Below are 16,103 nucleotides of genomic sequence, written 5' to 3'. Positions count from 1 at the left end.
ATAAGCTTCAAACTCTATTGCCGACTTTGGTGTTTCACTTTATTTATTAAGAGGTAACAAACGGACTCTTCTTTATTTCAAGGAGGCTCTCTAGTAAACTTATCACAAAATTAATTCTAATACCTATGCTAAGCATTCTGCCACCACACAAACAACTTAATAATTCCCAATAACTTCCAATAAAGCTAAACCCGCATATATCGTTAAAGTAAACACTCCATACACAAGGGTAAAAGCCCCTTTTACAGCCAATCCTAACCAAGGACTTAACCCCAGAATGGCGATTAAAGCCTCCAACAGCAGGGGCTTATAACAACTCATTATTAACAAAACTGTCACTACAGTTTTTAAATTCTTATTCAAGTTGTGCCTTGACCACAACCATACCAGGGTGGCAGTGGCAATATGCTGCACTAAGAGTATATTTGATTCCAGGCATTTTTGGACATATATCCAATCAAACTCAGCTCCTCTTGCTCCCACCCAAAGCAACAATGCTCGAGATAATATAACCTGAAACAAACACACTTAAACAACCTTGTAAAACATCTTTGGTCTTTAACGAACTTCTGCAGTAGCCCATCCAATGCCTGCAGTAAGAACTTTGCTGTGCCCCTTGCCCGGGATTCCACTGAGTACAAAATAGAGACCTACCAAGTCAGCTAAATCTACTGTGTATTTGAGAAACTCCTATAGATATGCAGTTCAAAAAATTAACTTTTAAGTACAAAAAATATGGGTAGTTACCCCAATAATATCACTACCAAGGTCTGCGACATTGTCAGGGAAAAAGGTGGCTAACACCATCATTTTGGCCAATTGCGTGAACATGTATATCATACCGGCTTGGACGCATTTCCAGAAGGCTCCATACTCGGATCTTAGTCAAGGAAAATTGAAAATTAAATATGAATTCGGGGGACAACAAAAGCTAACTTACAAGCCTGACTGTTTATACGCCAGGTAATATGGAACATACACAAGGGCTATGCAATTTCCGAAGTGATATAACGTCATTTTAGCGTAAGAATTTATTTTTTTATTAATACTTTCAATTTTACCTAAATAGATTTTTTTTTACAAGAAAAGTGAGGTTAAAATGAACTGACAGTGACACTTGTTCAACTTCTGAAACAATATGGCGATTGATTTAGGTGTTGGCATTAAAATGTTGAAATTGGCTTTAAATTTTTGTATTTTTATCATTAAAATTTAAAATCTGCAGAATTTAAAATGGTTGTTCAGAAAATAATTTATTATAGAATTGTATGTACACGTTTATCATCATGCGGGAAATCGGTGGATGAATATATTTAATATTAATATTAATAAGTTTTTTTTTTTATGCCTATGTTGGCCAAGAGAACCTCAGATGGCGCAGCTGTTATTCAAAATAATCAATCAACAAACGAAGACAAAACATATTCGATTATACTCCTTTCATTGCCACGACGAATGAACAAGAAAAAGACACATATAATTTAAGCGAATTTTGTTAAAATAAATGAATATTATTATTGAGCAAACGCGTGACGTCAGCTAGGAAGTAGCTTCCATTTTCCATTTCGTGTTACTTGTTTATTTTCATGGATAGAATGATGGGTAATTTCCCATGTTTCTTATTAGTAATTTAAAATACTTGAAAAACTAAAATTGTTCTGAGCGTCAAAATCCACATTTTTATTTACAGATGGCGAACCTGATTTGCCAATGTTCTCTCTCATCCCCAAAGGGCCAGAATGCACTGAAGATTCTGATGAAAGTGGGGTGATTTACTTAACTATCAGAGAAGAAAATACGGTTGAATCTGACTGCGAAGACCCCGTATCTCTCATCATCCAAGATAATTCAATTCTAGATGCCTCTGCTGTGCTTAACTCTGGGATTAAAATCATTATGTTGGGGGACGAACAGTACTTTTATATTCCATCTGAAGACCAAGGTAGTAGTATTATTAGTTTTCAACTCATAAGTACAAAATCATTATTTTGATTGCAGCTGCAAGCGAAAGCATTGAAGCAATTGATGAACCTCAATTTACTGATGAGGATCAAAAAGCAGTTGCTACTGACAATGAATTATTATCGAGTGCCCTTTTAGGAGAAATTTCTGATACTACTGGTTAATCCAGTTTTCAAGCACCAAATTGCAAATTAAACTTTAAAACATTTCAGATCCAATTGAAATGATAATGATAAACAACCTTGAGGACCAGAATCCAGCCAGGGACAAAGCGAAGAAATATAAGTGTCTATATAAAGGCTGTGAAAAGGTGTATTCAAGCTCTCAACATCTCACTGTATAGCCTCTGGTTGATTGGGAAAGCTCTATATTAAGAAAATGGTTTTTACAGGTCCACATGCGAAATCACGTTAACAGCAAGCCATTTCCATGCACCTATGAAGGCTGCAATAAGAAATTTGCCACTAATTATTCATTAACTACACACCACAGAACGCATACAGGTGAAAAGCCCTATATGTGTCCTCAGTGTTCCAAGAGCTTTAAGACTTCAGGGGATTTAATGAAGCATGTCAGAATACACACAGGTGGATATTATAACTAATGTTATAGCGATGTATATATAGGATGTTTACTCTGTCTCTAGGGGAAAAACCATTTATTTGCCCAGTGGAAGGTTGTGGGAAGGCTTTTACCACCTCCAACATAAGGAAAGTCCATGTTAGATCTCATACAGGGGAGCGGCCTTATATCTGCGATTATCCCAACTGCGGGAAAGCCTTTGCCTCCTGTACTAACTACAAAAATCACGCCAGAATTCATTCTGGTGAAAAACCTTATGTTTGTACTGTAGAAGTAAGTTTTAAGTTCATTCACTATAATGTTATATCACTTGATTCAACTTGTGAGGAAACTTTCTCGAAACAGTGTGAGAAGCCTTCGATGCAAGCGCATTTACTTCTTTTGACCATAAATCTGTAATGTGAACTGCCCAGAAAGATTCTCATTTTTGAAATTCATTAGTAGAGGAAACTTATAATTTTGAAGTAAAATTCTTGACATAATGGTGAACGATATAATTTTGTTACAGGGATGTGATAAAACATTTACTGAATATTCCTCGTTGTACAAACACCAGGCTGTGCACCGCCTTGAGAAGCCCCACGATTGCGAGTATTGTAGACAAAAGTTTAAGTCTGATTATACGTTAAATGTGCACAGAAAGATGAAACACAGAGTTTTGGTGTCGCCAGAGGGGATTCAGCTATTGGATTTGGAGTCTATGGGGCTGTCCAGTTTTGTCTCGTAATGCAGTCATGTAGCGTTAAAGAGTGAATAGTGGTAATAATAATAAAACAAATGTTAACTGGTTTAATAATAAAGTAAATGTTAATTCAATTGCTCTTTTTTTCAATCAATTTTTGTTTAATTGAGGAAATGAAGTCGTAAAAAATAAAATCGTCGAATTGAAACTTTCGTTGAATGTCATCTAAACCTAGGTTAATGTCCCTAACGTCACTATTTTCAGTTAAAGTCATTTTAATCAATAGATTTTTTTTCTAAATTATGGCTGTGTTAATGCAAAAGCATTTCATTCGTCTTTTATTAGACGTCCCTATACCACATATGAAGCAAAAAAATAATGCCCTGCAGTGCGTCTTGAAGGAATTTAGGCGAGGCCTGGGCCTGAGCCTCAACTATTACAAGAAAAGTAGCGGGCCCGTTTTCTATAAAGTGAATCTGGTTAAGTTTTACAACGACTCTAAGCAGCTTTACAACGTAAGCACTTGCAACAATTTAATCAAACAAAAATCCAGTGGAGATGGCAGTGGCAAATATTGCACAGAAAATAAAGAGCATCCAAGTAATTTTGATTATAAAAAAAACTTTCAGATATAAAAGTTGAACTTTTAGGTCGACATAAGTTCCATAAAGAAATAGAGAGAGCTTTAAATAAGCAGATAGAAATGGAATTTAACGCCTCGTTTGCTTATTTATCCATGGCAAGTTATTACGGAAGAAGCGAAGTTGCTTTGCCTGGATGTCAAGGATTTTTCATTATGATGCACCAGTAAGAATTTAAATGCTGTTGGCACACAAAGCATGCAAAACATGCCAATGAAATTTATACGCTAGTTAATTTAGCCAGATGTAAAATTGGCATAATTTGAACAATCTCAATGTAAATGATTTATGAGTCTGTCTAAATTGTTTTGGTTGTAAACGATTTATTACATCTTACTAATAACGAATCTATGCTCCTGCAGAGAAGAACATGAGCATGCAATAATATTCTTGAATTATGTCCTAATGCGAGGGGGGCATGTTCGAGTCCCCACAGTTTCTCCCCCCAAGAAGTCGGATTGGAATGACATTTCCAAGACTTTTGCTGAAGGAGTGCGGTTAGAGTGTCAAGTTAAAGAGGTATGATGGGTAGTCACGCTAGATAAGTGTTCATGTATCTATTATATCCAGGGTATTCTAAAAAGGTCGTGCCAAACTTTAAAATGTTATAGGGGATATTGTGGTGAACAATTTTTGCATATAAACTCCTATTCAACTATTAGCCGTATTGGCTCCAGGGTAATTTTTGTTCAAAAGACTTAAACTCAACTTAAATGAATAGAATAAAAATAAACTCCTGATTTCCTGAGCCATTGGACAATTCACATGTTCCTATAGGTATACGAAATAGAATGTGGTTCCAACATGACGGTGCACCTACATATTTTATATATGATCACATAAACATTTTTATCAGCGATGAATCGGAAGAGCGGATCTATGATGTGGCCAGTATGAAGTCTAGATTTAAGCCCGTTTGATTTTTTCCCCTAGGGTTACATCAAGTCGTTGGTGTATGAAACTCGTGTAGCCACCCAAAAAGAACTGTTAAGAAGAATGATGGCAGTCTCTTTTTCTTTACAAAGGATGCTCAATTCAATGATTCAAAGGACACACTTTTGTAACCAAGTTGGAGATCGTCATTTTGAACCTTTTTTATACATTTTTTTGCGTTATCTTCAATAAGAATTAATTAACTATCGAAGTCTTTTGATATTAATAAGCTAACATTAGGTTTTTAAGCAAAAATGACTCTGGAGCCAAAACGGATAATTTTTGACTAGAGGTTTCTAAGCAAAAATTGTTCCCCGCAATGTACCCCTGTAATCTTTTTGTTTAGCACAAGTTTTTTGGACCTTATACACTGGATGACTCTGTTAGATGGTTTATCCTTATTAACTTTTTTCAGACTATGAATTTGGCATATGAATTTGTTAAAATAACTACTGAAAGATTTTTTGATATTTAATACTAAAAATCTCTCGGTAGTTCACTTAACGCGCTAAAAAAATTTAATAAGGGTGCACTGCTTTTAAAAGACATCCGATATATTTAATATAGAAACTTGAAGAATTAGTGGAGCTCTCAGAAAAACACAGGGACCATCAGCTTGTCGACTATATTTCTGGAGAATTTTTGGAGGAACAGGTTAATTTTGGCGTTACTAATATCTTACTTTATGAGAACACTATGATGGTGTCTGTAGAACAAGTCGATTCAACGCTTGGGGCGATTGCTAACAAGGTCGAAAATGGTCAGCAACGCTGTAGGGGAGTACCTCTTCGATAAGCATTTGTACGATTCCTTCGTCAGAAACTCCAAATCCAACCTGATGTACACCTCGCATTTGCCTGCGGAAACTAATAAAAAAGTTTATAAATAATTATTAAAAGAATGTTTTCTCACAAATTTAATAAATTTATTAATCTCAATTGCGGACGACAGCAATGTTGAAACATTGCCGGGCGCAAATCGTGCGCATTGACCATCCAATTATCAGCCACATCCTGAGTAATCAAACTCAAGCAATTACTCACTTTTCGTGCAGTAACAAACAAAATGTGTGTAAATTATAGCGCCACTGAATCGCTCCAAGAACAGCGTCGTGTGAACAATCGAAACGAATATTGCGTAACTTCTGGCTTCAGGGAATATTAAGGAGAATTCAGGTGCTGTTTTTTCAGTCAGTTATTGCAGCTGAGCCAAAACGTTGGTCGCGTGGTCATTAAACTTCAATATCGGAAAACGCATTGTTTTAATTAGAGACATGGCACACTCTCACGTAAAGCAAAATTTCCACAAAGACTGCGAAGATGCGATTAATAAGCAGATCAACATAGAGCTGAGTGCCAGTTATATTTATTTGTCTATGGTGAGTAAAAAAAGTCTAAACAAATTTTAATTAAAGTAATGCTGCAGCTGGAAAGTTTTTAGCCTAAATTAAATACAAACAAACGCGCACATTTTTATTAGCGTTACTAAAAATATTATTCAGTAAGCCTCTATCTAGTAATATGCCTTCAAGTATGTATCAATTAGCACCCCTAATATCCATTAGCGTGAGTTTAGTAAACAAGATTTACAAACATTATAATTAGGAATTTATTAAAACATATATTGCGCATGCAGATAATACCCAATAAAATTGCTTTGAGTCCTGATTAGACTCTATTTAAAAGCAATAGCAGGCTTAATAAATGTCCCTGTACCGATTACTTTGATATAGAAATGGCACATTTTATTAGCTATCGGTACGTTTCCTTTACATAATGGGATTTAATATATTGTCGCTCATTAAGTTTATGGCCAGTAAACGTATTTTCAAAGCACTGAAAGTGAAGCAAAGAACGGCCTTATAAAAATCATAGAATTTATGTTTCCGGGTATAAAGTTTCATGTTTAATGGAAAGTTATTTCTTCGTTAACGCAAGATTTTACGCACTAAAACATTTATTTGTCACTTTAATTATAACGCCTTTTCCACCATCAAACATTCAAGCAATTTTCCATTCACCATCCTATCAAGAAATTTTGTTCTCGTCGCTCACATACATCTTAGTCATATATTATCCGATTTAATTTTACGGAACACAGGGAATTTCCCAAACTATTCTCTGCCTCTGAAAAACTAGATATATGTCGCAGTAAATTTTATCAATCGACTTCCTAGTATAACTCGTAGTAGACTCGTTCATTCATAAAAACGAACAAAATAAATGCACCGGGTAGAATTATAGCTGTATGCGTTACGTGACCGTGGAGATGAAAAGCAACATACTCAGGACCTTTGTTAGGTCTTGAAATTGACTCATTTAAGTAGGGATGATTTAGGGCCATGTTAATTCTTTGAAAATTTTGTCTTTCAGGCCTATCATTTCCAAAGAGACGACGTGGCTCTTCCAGGCCATTTCAAGTACTTCAAGAAAGCTAGCAATAACGAAAATCAACACGCCATTGATCTTATGGAATACTTGAACAAAAGGGGCGGCAGAATTGTACTGACCAGCATTGATGCCCCTGAAAAACAAGACTGGGGCAGCGCCCAAGAGGCCATGTACGCGGCCTTGGAATTGGAAAAGAAAGTCAATGAGGTGCGTTATATAAATTCTCCCCTTTAGCGGTTAATGATGTACATTTTTTGTTGATTATTTAGAGCTTACTCAACTTACACAGCGTCGCCTCAGGTCACATGGACGTAAATTTGTGCAACTTTTTGGACACCAATTTCTTGCAGGAACAAGTCGAAGCCATTAAGGAGATAGGAGACCATGTGACTAATCTCAAGAGGGTGGGAGAGGGTTTGGGGCTGTTTGCGTTTGACGAGAAATTATCCAATTAAGTTCCAGCTTTGAATTTAGATTTTAAAACTAAAACATGCACTGCTTTGTGCCTTCAATGCAGACTGGAAGCACTACTACATACTTGCATAATTTCAAGACAATAAATTAGACCTGTAGTTAAGTAAAGTAGAGGTTGCTAAAAATGCGACAATGTTGTGCTTCTAGGTTCTCTGAATTAATCTATTTTTCGATATTTTATGTATTCCTGATGATATGCACTTGCGTACAATGTAAGCTTCTATTATTAATAAACAATTAATAATAAATAATAATATAAAATAAATAATAATAATTCGATATATGTAGGTGGCAAAGTTTCACATATTTTTTCATATTTTGAGTTTTTCTCGCGTATGCCTTGAGTTTAAATGTTTGAAATTTCGCACATCTATTTTCTTTAAGACCCTCTACAACAAAATGAAAGTAGTTGATGCCATATACAGGGACATTATGTTTTTTTGGCTCACCTATTATTTTATGGTTTGCATAATTTTTTTTGAGTACCATGTATGAATTTTGATAACAAATGTCAAAGTCGTCGATAGACATGTCAAAATCAAAACAAAACTATCAAAACGGCTGAAACTCAGCCATGGCATCCTAGATTGCAGGCCGGAATGTGTAGACTGGATTTCTTAATTTGTATCAATAGATATTTTTGCAAACTGTATGAAAACGATGAAATGCTGCAAGAGACCAAAAAGTTAAAGGATTGAAGGAGGAATCAATATCAGAATTCATACAGGGTATTACAAAAAGAAGATACAACGCATAAAATGGTAAATGATCCAAAAGAACAGCAACCTGTATATGGTTACCCACTATTTTGACATTTTGTTTAGAGAATCTTAAAGAAAATAAATGCAGGAAATTTCAAAAATTTAACTCAACGCATACGTGAGAAAATCCCAATATGTGAAAGTTTCTACCCTGTACATCAAAAATGGTGCATTTTAAAATGATTTTCATGGTATTCTTGTCCCCTTAAAAGTATCTTTGATGATATGTTACGTCCTGTATATTCTGCCACTCCCATGTAGCTTGCAGCTCAAACATGAGAGCATAGAGAAAAATTTCCATGCCTGCAACTCCGATTAGTCAAAATGAAACTTCCGCGTCTATGGATGATTACTTTCAAAATCGAACACACCACCAAAACCCAGTGGTGTTCGTCGATTCTTGCTGCACAAACTTTTAAGCTGTATTCGCTGGAACGGCTACTTCCAATTAAAAGTTAGTCTTCTATGTTTTTTCCATTAGAATCAAAGGCTTTTATCTAGGAATTGATTTCTTTAATGAAAATAATGTACACGTTATTGCCTAGACCACTGCTAATATTATACAATTCTGAATAGAGCCTTTCGCAGAACTTCCCTGTTCTCTAATTAAGAAAAGAAAAGAAACAACTTGACAGAAGTTCATATGCTTCTGGAGTGTGGGTGACACACTCCAGGAGCACATGACTCCTTGAGGATCTGAGGACTCAATATGAATATTACGTTGGTTTATACTGGTGGTTTAATACGAATATATGCTACACACATATACCTACTAAACATATTGCTACGAAATTTTGAAGTCGGAGTAAAATTTGCTTGGAAGTTTTACGCCAAATTCTTGTTTAGTTAACGAGGAATCAAACCGAACTTGAAATGATACTAAGAACACTGACTTGGGCTAAAATTACTTTGATATGACTATGTCCACAGACCAGTTATAATATTATATATTACATTCATTGGGATATGTACTTTTTTACAAAACTCCTGTGAACATTAACGTTATTTTGTACATACAGCTTATTAAATGATGCCTTGTGACACTGCTTCGAGCATCCCCTTCAGGTAAATATATGCGTGTGCAGAATACTTCTTAAACACTAGTTTTACCTTATTCCGGTTCAGTATTACATAGTACAATAATAGTAATCATCAGTCTCTAAAAACGAATGTTTTTACACGCTAAAAACCTATACATATTTTGTCCAGTACTACTTATACACGTCAATGATATTTCGTTAATATCAACAACAATTAAATACTTTATAGGAACTTTTAAACATTTCTAGATTGGTCCTCGCATAGTAGACCCAGTATTGGATATTTACAGCGGAATATTGCGACTTTACGGTACCATTATGTGAAACCATATTGACAACACTGATATTGTTGATTATGCAAACGACATGTACTCTAATAATACACATAATACAGTGGAAAATCGATAAATGGCAAAGACTTAGAACATAAAATTATGAGACCCTGTAAATAGACGAATGCCATTTGTCAATTTTTAGCTAAAAAAACAGGTCGTACCGGACGTTTCCAGTAATCATGGCAACGTCGGGTACGACCGAGCAGCCGTACGGTCTTCTCGCAGTCTTCGATAGGGCAAAACTGCGAGAAGCGAGGGCACAAACGAACATATGTTTATTTACAGCAATGTTTGTACACAACAACACATACTTAGTCATAAAATAATCAATACTCGCCATTTTTGGCCGCCTCGCAGCAGCCCAACAACCTGAACAAAAACAATCATCTTCGGAAGACTTTTCCCTTTTTAAACATCTTCTTCGGTTCTCTACTAAGGGACATTGCACTGGTTCTCCATCCATTTTAATCCATGAAATGGTCCGCGAAGAAGTTCACGTGGGGTCATTCTTGCTTGATCATTATGTTGGGATTGAAGTTCTGGTGGCTGGAAGTTACCAAAGATAACGGGCTGGACCCCAAGTTATTCGCCAGCGCGTAGATTGGGGTTTGACCATTGCCCACCGAGCACGGGGATCCCATGGCTGCAGGAGGGGGGTTGATTCGCTTCTCCTTTTGTCGTCGGTTGCAAAACCACACTCTCACCACTTCTTTTTCCATGCAAAGCCCATCGGCCAGCATTGAAATCTCCTCAGAAGTGGGTTTGGGATTTTGCAGAAAGGCTTTTTCCAGCGCTACGCGAACGCTAGTTTCGATTGAAGTTCTCTTTTTCCGTCTCCTTCCTATTGTTTCAGGGGTAGTTAGGGGGTTGCTCAAAGCTCCGGGATTAGCCAAAGTGCTATCGGCATCTTCCAGCCATTTTTGCAAGAGAGGCTTCAGCTTGCACATGTTCTTAAAACTCAAATTCAGAGCTTCAAACCGAGAAATTGTTGTTTGGGAAAAGTCGTTTCCATAGAGTTTCCCCATGGCCAAACCAACATCTCCCTGAGTGAACCCTACAGAAATTTAAAAATTGTTGTGATAGACACACCCGGAACTGGAATTAAAAAAAAACCGACCTAATTTTATCCGTCGTTGTTTAAATGTCTTGGCAAACTGTTCTAGCTCTTCCAAATCAGTCGTTTCGTCCGGACTAGGCTCCATCAGCCTCGAGGGTGTCTTTAAATGCTGGGGAGTAAGCCCTCCAGAGCTGGGAGTACTGGGCGTCAGCAAACTGGCAGGAATGTTATGGGTGTTATTTGGAGGGGTCGTCTGGTTTTGGCTAATTTGAGGGAGTTGCGTGTTGGGGGGAATTGAAGAGTTGTGATGTGGAGATGGCTGCTGATGAGGGGAGTGATGTTGCTGCTGTTGCTGCTGCTGCGCCTTTTGCAGTTGTTGCAACTGCTGGGCGGCTTGGGCGATTTGCTGCACCTAAAGAACATTTTGCTTCAGTTTAAGATTCATTGCCAAGATGGGGCATGCAAGAGTGTTCCATGTGGTAGGAAAAATATTCCGACTGTAAATTACTTATAAGTTTATTCCAATACAAATATTTGCAGTATTTAACCTAAATACATACAAATGGGAATTTTTTTTGTTGATACCGATAAATTTATTTACAGATATTCAGCATTAAGTGCCTTGTGCTATCATTACATGACAGTAAAATGGTTTTTTTTAGTGTGGTGTTTCAGAATTGCACCGCACTATTTGAGATAGTCTTTAGCACAAAATAAGGAAAAAAGTTCATGCAAGTATGTGTCCGATTTCGATTAGTAGCGGAATTAAAGGGTGTTAAAAGTTAAGAAAAAATGAGGTTTTTATTTTGTTGTGCTTGATCTACTGCAGATAGAGCTTTCAAAGTTTATATGCGTATTAAATAATACGTGTTGTTTATTACAAGAGTAGATTGCCTCCAACTAATATACAAGGTAGTGTATTTTCCGAGGTTTTGATCCATAAAATCTTTTTAAAAAATTTGCTCGTACGCCACTGGTGAATTTTCATATTTTTCATAAGTTTTTCAATATATTGCCTAAATTTTATCTCTCCTGATTTTCGGTCAAATTCTATTCAGTTTTCTCACAAATTAATTAATTCATAAATTCAATCAAATCTACGGATCTCAAGGTTCTCTGATTTTTTTCAAAGTTTTGGAATTCCATGATTCTTTGATCCTTTTTACATTTTTTAAAAACTGAACGGATTTCACAGTATTCGGTCGCACGAACGTGTAATTTGTCTAGCATGCAAGGTCAAGTAACCGTGGAGACATATTGAATTGAGATGCGATTTGATTTATGAATTAATTTATGAGGAAATTGAACAGAATTTGACCAAAAATCAAGAGAGATCAAATTTAGGTGATAGATTGAAGAACTTAAAAAAAATATGAAAATTCGCCAGGAACGTACGAGCAAATTTTTCTAAAGAATTTTATGGACGAAGACCTCAGAAAATACACTACCCTATATGGTAGTTGGAGGCAATCTACTCTCGTATCATGCAGCGCCAAGTACTTAATACGCAAGTAAAATTTGAAAGCTCTATCTGCAGTAGATCAAGAACAATAAAATAAATACCTAATTTCTTTTTAGCACCCTGGAACTCCGCTACACGTGGCTATATGAACTTTTTTCTTCATTTTGCACTAGAGAATACATATCTCAACTAGTGCCGTGCGATCCTGAAACACCCTGTATAAGGTTCTTCATGGAATCGATTCGCATACCAAGGACAAAAAAATCAAGGATCGTTCAGGTTAATTAAATTCAAATTTGGTCTATGTCCTTTCAGGAAATGTTTAAACCGAAAATCCCTAGTGTCTAAGTGGGTGTGTATCATGCAACATAAACAAGACACACAGTCACTGAAAACTTCTACATTATTGTTTTGCTGCACACACCTGCATCGAATGAGCGCTTCTGGGACTCAACCCAGACCTCGGAAAACCTTGCAGAAATCCCTTGAAGGAAAATCGTGAAAATTCTCACCGACAAACCTCAACTACCCCTCACCTGATTCTGCAGGAAGAACTGGGCTTGCGGATTGATGGGTTGTCCGCTGGCCTGTTGCAACATCGCCAGTTGTTGCAGCTGTTGCAAACTCTGCGGGTTCTGGAACGCCTGCAATCCACTCAGCATCTGCAAAGGACTGCCGAAGATCCCCCCTAAGCTCCCTAGGGCGGCCAACGCCGATCCCACCCCCGTATTCGAATTGCTGAGGTTGGCACTGGGGGTGGGTATTCTCGGAGGGTCGGGCTGACCTGTGACCTGGATCATAAGCCAATTAAGACGTGATGAAGCGAAATTCGTTAAGTGCATGATATTAAAACCGGGCTCATATTCAAAAGCTAAATGAGTTTCGTGCCGGTTCGTTAACTGATCTACATGCACAGTGTTTTCGATTTTCATGATGGGGCAATTAATTGAAGTTAAGTAGCTGGACGGAAGGCGTGTCCGCTCTATTTGTAATATTCAGTGAATAATGATCTTTTAATGAAAAAATTCTCGAAAGGCCGCCTCGGAATATTTGCCATGTCGGATTGGTCCGTAATTGACATGGAGTCCCCGGAGTTATTAAACGGCCCTCTTCTAAACATTTGTTCTAAACATGATATATAAATCTCGGCTGTCAAACGGGCAACACAGGCTCTGGTCGGAAAGTTTAAATTCCACTGGGGAAAACACGGAAAATGTAACATGCGAATTTAATCAGTGGTGCCCGCTGGGCTTTGTTTGCACATTTCTGTGCCCCCGATTCATTGATTGGGCTCACCAAATTAAGCGCCCCATCTCTCTCAGAGTCCAAAGAATTTTCGTCCTGATTCTCGGGTTGAGTTTCGCTATTCACGCTCTGGTCGTCCCCACTACAGTCTTGAGGATTGTCTCCATCTGAAAGGAAAAAATGTGTTACCCCAAATCCATATGTCAGCAAGGGACTGTTTGGTATTCAGAAACCGTGCTGAGATTTATGGGAAGCGACTGCCGGACAACTCGAGGGTGGAGGGATTTAAATGGGTTGTGAATAAGATTCAAGGCTGGAATGTTATAGTTTTATTGAATTTTAACAGTCAAAAGGCTCATGATGTGACGGGGACAACGTCTCAAGAGCGGTCCGAATTTCGTCAAACTGAACGAAACTTTTAAATGTCCATATGCACCGTCAGTTATCAGACCGGCTTAATTTTTAAGTCAGCTCAAACTTGTGTTTTCGCCTGCACCGGCGAGATTTCAAAAGATAAGCGAGCTTATAGTTAAGCCCACAAAATTCGAGGCTTAAGATGAGAATATAAGAACTTTGCCTTAATAAACCTGATTACTTCTCCTTGTTGCGCATCAGCGCTTGCTGACGTTCTATGCAGTTCTTATGCAGATTCGGGTATTTGGTTTTTACTGCAAAAACGGTTCAAAGGATTACTGACCTGGTGCAATTTGTCTTGCCGCAATGGGTCAAAATTCCATCGATCCGAAAGCTTCATGAACGGACTTTATCAGGGGTCATCGTAATTCTCGACAAAATGGTGGATTGCCAAGCGCTGATGAGCGATATTTTTTATTATAGCAATCACATGTAAATTCGGCACGTAAAGCAAATGGTATTGGCAATTGAATAGTTAATTCCCTGAATACACCCATTAACTGTTTATTTTGCACATTTGCTTGGAAATTTCCGTTTTGCAATTTTATACTTACCTCTGTGCAAACGCTAAAAATCCCATACTTATGGAATATAATTGACCTTATCCCTTCAATGGAAATGTGAATCATGTTTCGCAAAATTATGCACGAATTTTCGCCTACAAAAACTTGTTGCCGAGTTGAGGTCGAATTCTGCGAGCTTATCGTCCATGTCAATAACGAGGAAAAATTGTTGAAATAACTCCCGAATTGCATTGATGCTCTCCGCACAAAACCGTTCATTCATTCGAAATTATTCACAAACAAATTTGATAAGAATAAAGACGTCACGTCATCAAGGGGGAGCGTCATTCAAAAACGGCCGCGTCATTAAAGAGATTGATGACTTGACCCCCATGTCAGCCATTGTTAACGTGTTGCTAACCCTTGGCATAACCCTAATCTGTACGGAAGGTAACCGCGTGCGCCAATGGTGATTTTTCTTAATCGACAATCAACCATTCCATCAGCCCTTTGTTAGTCTCCCCTCAAAGAGTGACACGCGCGCCATTTTGATGTGATTTAAACATGTTAAAATCGGTTTCTCGTTACGATAATTTTTTTTTAAATATTTACTGCTTTAGTTGACATACGGGGTGTCCCAAATAAAGTTAATGAGGCTCATGGAATCGCCAGAAACATCACCCCTCGCTTTACCTCACGTTGTGAAATCTCTGGATATTACTGGAGTTCCAAAGAATAATTCTTAATTTAATCCACCTATTTGCGTTTCCCATAATAAAGGCGATTTAAGCAGTCGATCAATCATGGAAAGCCGAAGCATCAAATGGTATTTTGGGGGTGAATTTTTCAACTGGAAATGAGGAACGGGTGCGAACAAAACGAACAGTGCCAATCCGTGAAATTTATTTTTAATCGATTCGACTCGAGGGTCGTTCCATATGCCGAAATTTCGCCATGTTTCTAAAATAATCGAACTGAAACGTGGATTATTAGAAACGCCATATAAGATGATAAAAACGCCCCTAAAGCGCTTAACCCTTTTTAATAAAGGAAGCCGTCACGTGCCCTGGGCTTAGCTAAGACACGTGCCGACGTTTTTAAATTATAGATCACAGGGGGATGAGTTATTTCATGATGGAGAAATGTATGATGGTAAAAATGGCTTCTGTAGAAGCGCAAATGGACTAATAGTTCGAATTTTGCGCGAAGGAGGAACTCGGTTCTAGTGACTGTGATGCGTTAATTAATGGCACATTTTTCCATGTTAAAGTCAGTGGGTGAAAATCCCGCACAGCAAACGAATTTCGCAACGAAAATGCCGTTTTATGAATGTACAAGTCATTGTTATACTGCAAGTACATCAGAACCCTTAAACTGCCTTTAAGGTGCCATTTGCAGAAAAATGTTGACGTTGTTTAGCGTTCAAAATTTCACTTTTCAATCAGGTCTGTCAGGAAAATTGGAAGCGAGAAAAGGACAAGAATTTGGGGGAAAATAAGGAAGTTGGTATTCTCTCTGACTCAGCCTATACAGTCAAAGAAACTCTTTTACCCTCACAAAATTTGCTTAAAATGCACGTTTCTTACTTAAATATGAATGAAATTTTTTTAAAGAAGTCGTTA

The 16,103-nt window shown here is 37.4% G+C and overlaps 5 protein-coding genes across 8 annotated transcripts in view; 3 read left to right on the top strand and 2 right to left on the bottom strand.

The window, feature by feature from the left end:
* Positions 1 to 16: 16 nt before the first annotated feature.
* On the bottom strand, positions 17 to 1,072 carry LOC136412898 (BOS complex subunit TMEM147). The gene is made up of 4 exons (XM_066396149.1): positions 941 to 1,072; positions 748 to 880; positions 568 to 690; positions 17 to 513 (listed from the first exon to the last, which is right to left on the bottom strand). The coding sequence occupies exons 1-4, from the start codon at positions 1,015 to 1,017 to the stop codon at positions 157 to 159; spliced, it is 690 nt and encodes a 229-aa protein (XP_066252246.1). The 5' UTR covers positions 1,018 to 1,072; the 3' UTR covers positions 17 to 156.
* A 416-nt stretch (positions 1,073 to 1,488) lies between these two features.
* Positions 1,489 to 3,335, top strand: LOC136412893 (zinc finger protein 143-like). The gene is made up of 7 exons (XM_066396141.1): positions 1,489 to 1,602; positions 1,691 to 1,942; positions 1,999 to 2,121; positions 2,175 to 2,299; positions 2,354 to 2,549; positions 2,609 to 2,817; positions 3,053 to 3,335. The coding sequence occupies exons 1-7, from the start codon at positions 1,587 to 1,589 to the stop codon at positions 3,269 to 3,271; spliced, it is 1,140 nt and encodes a 379-aa protein (XP_066252238.1). The 5' UTR covers positions 1,489 to 1,586; the 3' UTR covers positions 3,272 to 3,335.
* Positions 3,336 to 3,588: 253 nt separating this feature from the next.
* LOC136413185 (soma ferritin-like) lies at positions 3,589 to 5,720 on the top strand. Its single transcript, XM_066396578.1, has 5 exons — positions 3,589 to 3,826; positions 3,877 to 4,033; positions 4,230 to 4,386; positions 5,368 to 5,454; positions 5,513 to 5,720. Exons 1-5 carry the CDS (start codon positions 3,589 to 3,591, stop codon positions 5,687 to 5,689), a joined length of 816 nt encoding a protein of 271 aa, XP_066252675.1. The 3' UTR covers positions 5,690 to 5,720.
* Positions 5,721 to 5,915: 195 nt separating this feature from the next.
* On the top strand, positions 5,916 to 7,681 carry LOC136412900 (soma ferritin-like). The gene is made up of 3 exons (XM_066396151.1): positions 5,916 to 6,178; positions 7,173 to 7,397; positions 7,460 to 7,681. The coding sequence occupies exons 1-3, from the start codon at positions 6,074 to 6,076 to the stop codon at positions 7,643 to 7,645; spliced, it is 516 nt and encodes a 171-aa protein (XP_066252248.1). The 5' UTR covers positions 5,916 to 6,073; the 3' UTR covers positions 7,646 to 7,681.
* Positions 7,682 to 9,356: 1,675 nt separating this feature from the next.
* The window catches only part of LOC136412891 (POU domain protein 2-like), a 40,647-nt gene continuing 33,900 nt past the window's right edge, over positions 9,357 to 16,103 (bottom strand). For 3 of the 4 annotated variants that reach the window (XM_066396136.1, XM_066396138.1, XM_066396139.1), the window contains 5 exons: positions 13,616 to 13,731; positions 12,856 to 13,110; positions 12,744 to 12,803; positions 10,918 to 11,269; positions 9,357 to 10,854 (listed from right to left, as the gene is read on the bottom strand). In XM_066396136.1, coding sequence (XP_066252233.1) covers positions 10,304 to 10,854; positions 10,918 to 11,269; positions 12,744 to 12,803; positions 12,856 to 13,110; positions 13,616 to 13,731 — 1,334 coding nt within the window. In that variant the 3' untranslated portion in view covers positions 9,357 to 10,303. The remainder of the gene's footprint in view (positions 10,855 to 10,917; positions 11,270 to 12,743; positions 12,804 to 12,855; positions 13,111 to 13,615; positions 13,732 to 16,103) is intronic. The other variant, XM_066396137.1, reaches the window with a different exon arrangement.

Source organism: Euwallacea similis, chromosome 13 (genome assembly GCF_039881205.1).
Source record: "Euwallacea similis isolate ESF13 chromosome 13, ESF131.1, whole genome shotgun sequence".
Lineage (NCBI taxonomy): Eukaryota > Metazoa > Arthropoda > Insecta > Coleoptera > Curculionidae > Euwallacea > Euwallacea similis.
Note: the sequence above shows the minus strand (reverse complement) of the source record. Positions and strands in the feature narration are given on the sequence as shown.

Coding starts and splice junctions, on each gene's coding strand:
- LOC136412898 (XM_066396149.1), bottom strand. CDS start 1,017: ATGACGTTATATCACTTCGGAAATTGCATAGCCCTTGTGTATGTTCCA. Junction 881..940: donor GCGTATAAACAGTCAGGCTT/GTAAGTTAGCTT, acceptor TCCTTGACTAAG/ATCCGAGTATGGAGCCTTCT. Junction 691..747: donor TTGGTAGTGATATTATTGGG/GTAACTACCCAT, acceptor GCATATCTATAG/GAGTTTCTCAAATACACAGT.
- LOC136412893 (XM_066396141.1), top strand. Junction 2,122..2,174: donor AGAAATTTCTGATACTACTG/GTTAATCCAGTT, acceptor AAAACATTTCAG/ATCCAATTGAAATGATAATG. Junction 2,550..2,608: donor GCATGTCAGAATACACACAG/GTGGATATTATA, acceptor CTCTGTCTCTAG/GGGAAAAACCATTTATTTGC.
- LOC136412900 (XM_066396151.1), top strand. CDS start 6,074: ATGGCACACTCTCACGTAAAGCAAAATTTCCACAAAGACTGCGAAGAT. Junction 6,179..7,172: donor GTTATATTTATTTGTCTATG/GTGAGTAAAAAA, acceptor TTTGTCTTTCAG/GCCTATCATTTCCAAAGAGA. Junction 7,398..7,459: donor TGGAAAAGAAAGTCAATGAG/GTGCGTTATATA, acceptor TTGATTATTTAG/AGCTTACTCAACTTACACAG.
- LOC136413185 (XM_066396578.1), top strand. CDS start 3,589: ATGAAGCAAAAAAATAATGCCCTGCAGTGCGTCTTGAAGGAATTTAGG. Junction 4,034..4,229: donor TTTTTCATTATGATGCACCA/GTAAGAATTTAA, acceptor ATGCTCCTGCAG/AGAAGAACATGAGCATGCAA. Junction 4,387..5,367: donor TAGAGTGTCAAGTTAAAGAG/GTATGATGGGTA, acceptor TATTTAATATAG/AAACTTGAAGAATTAGTGGA.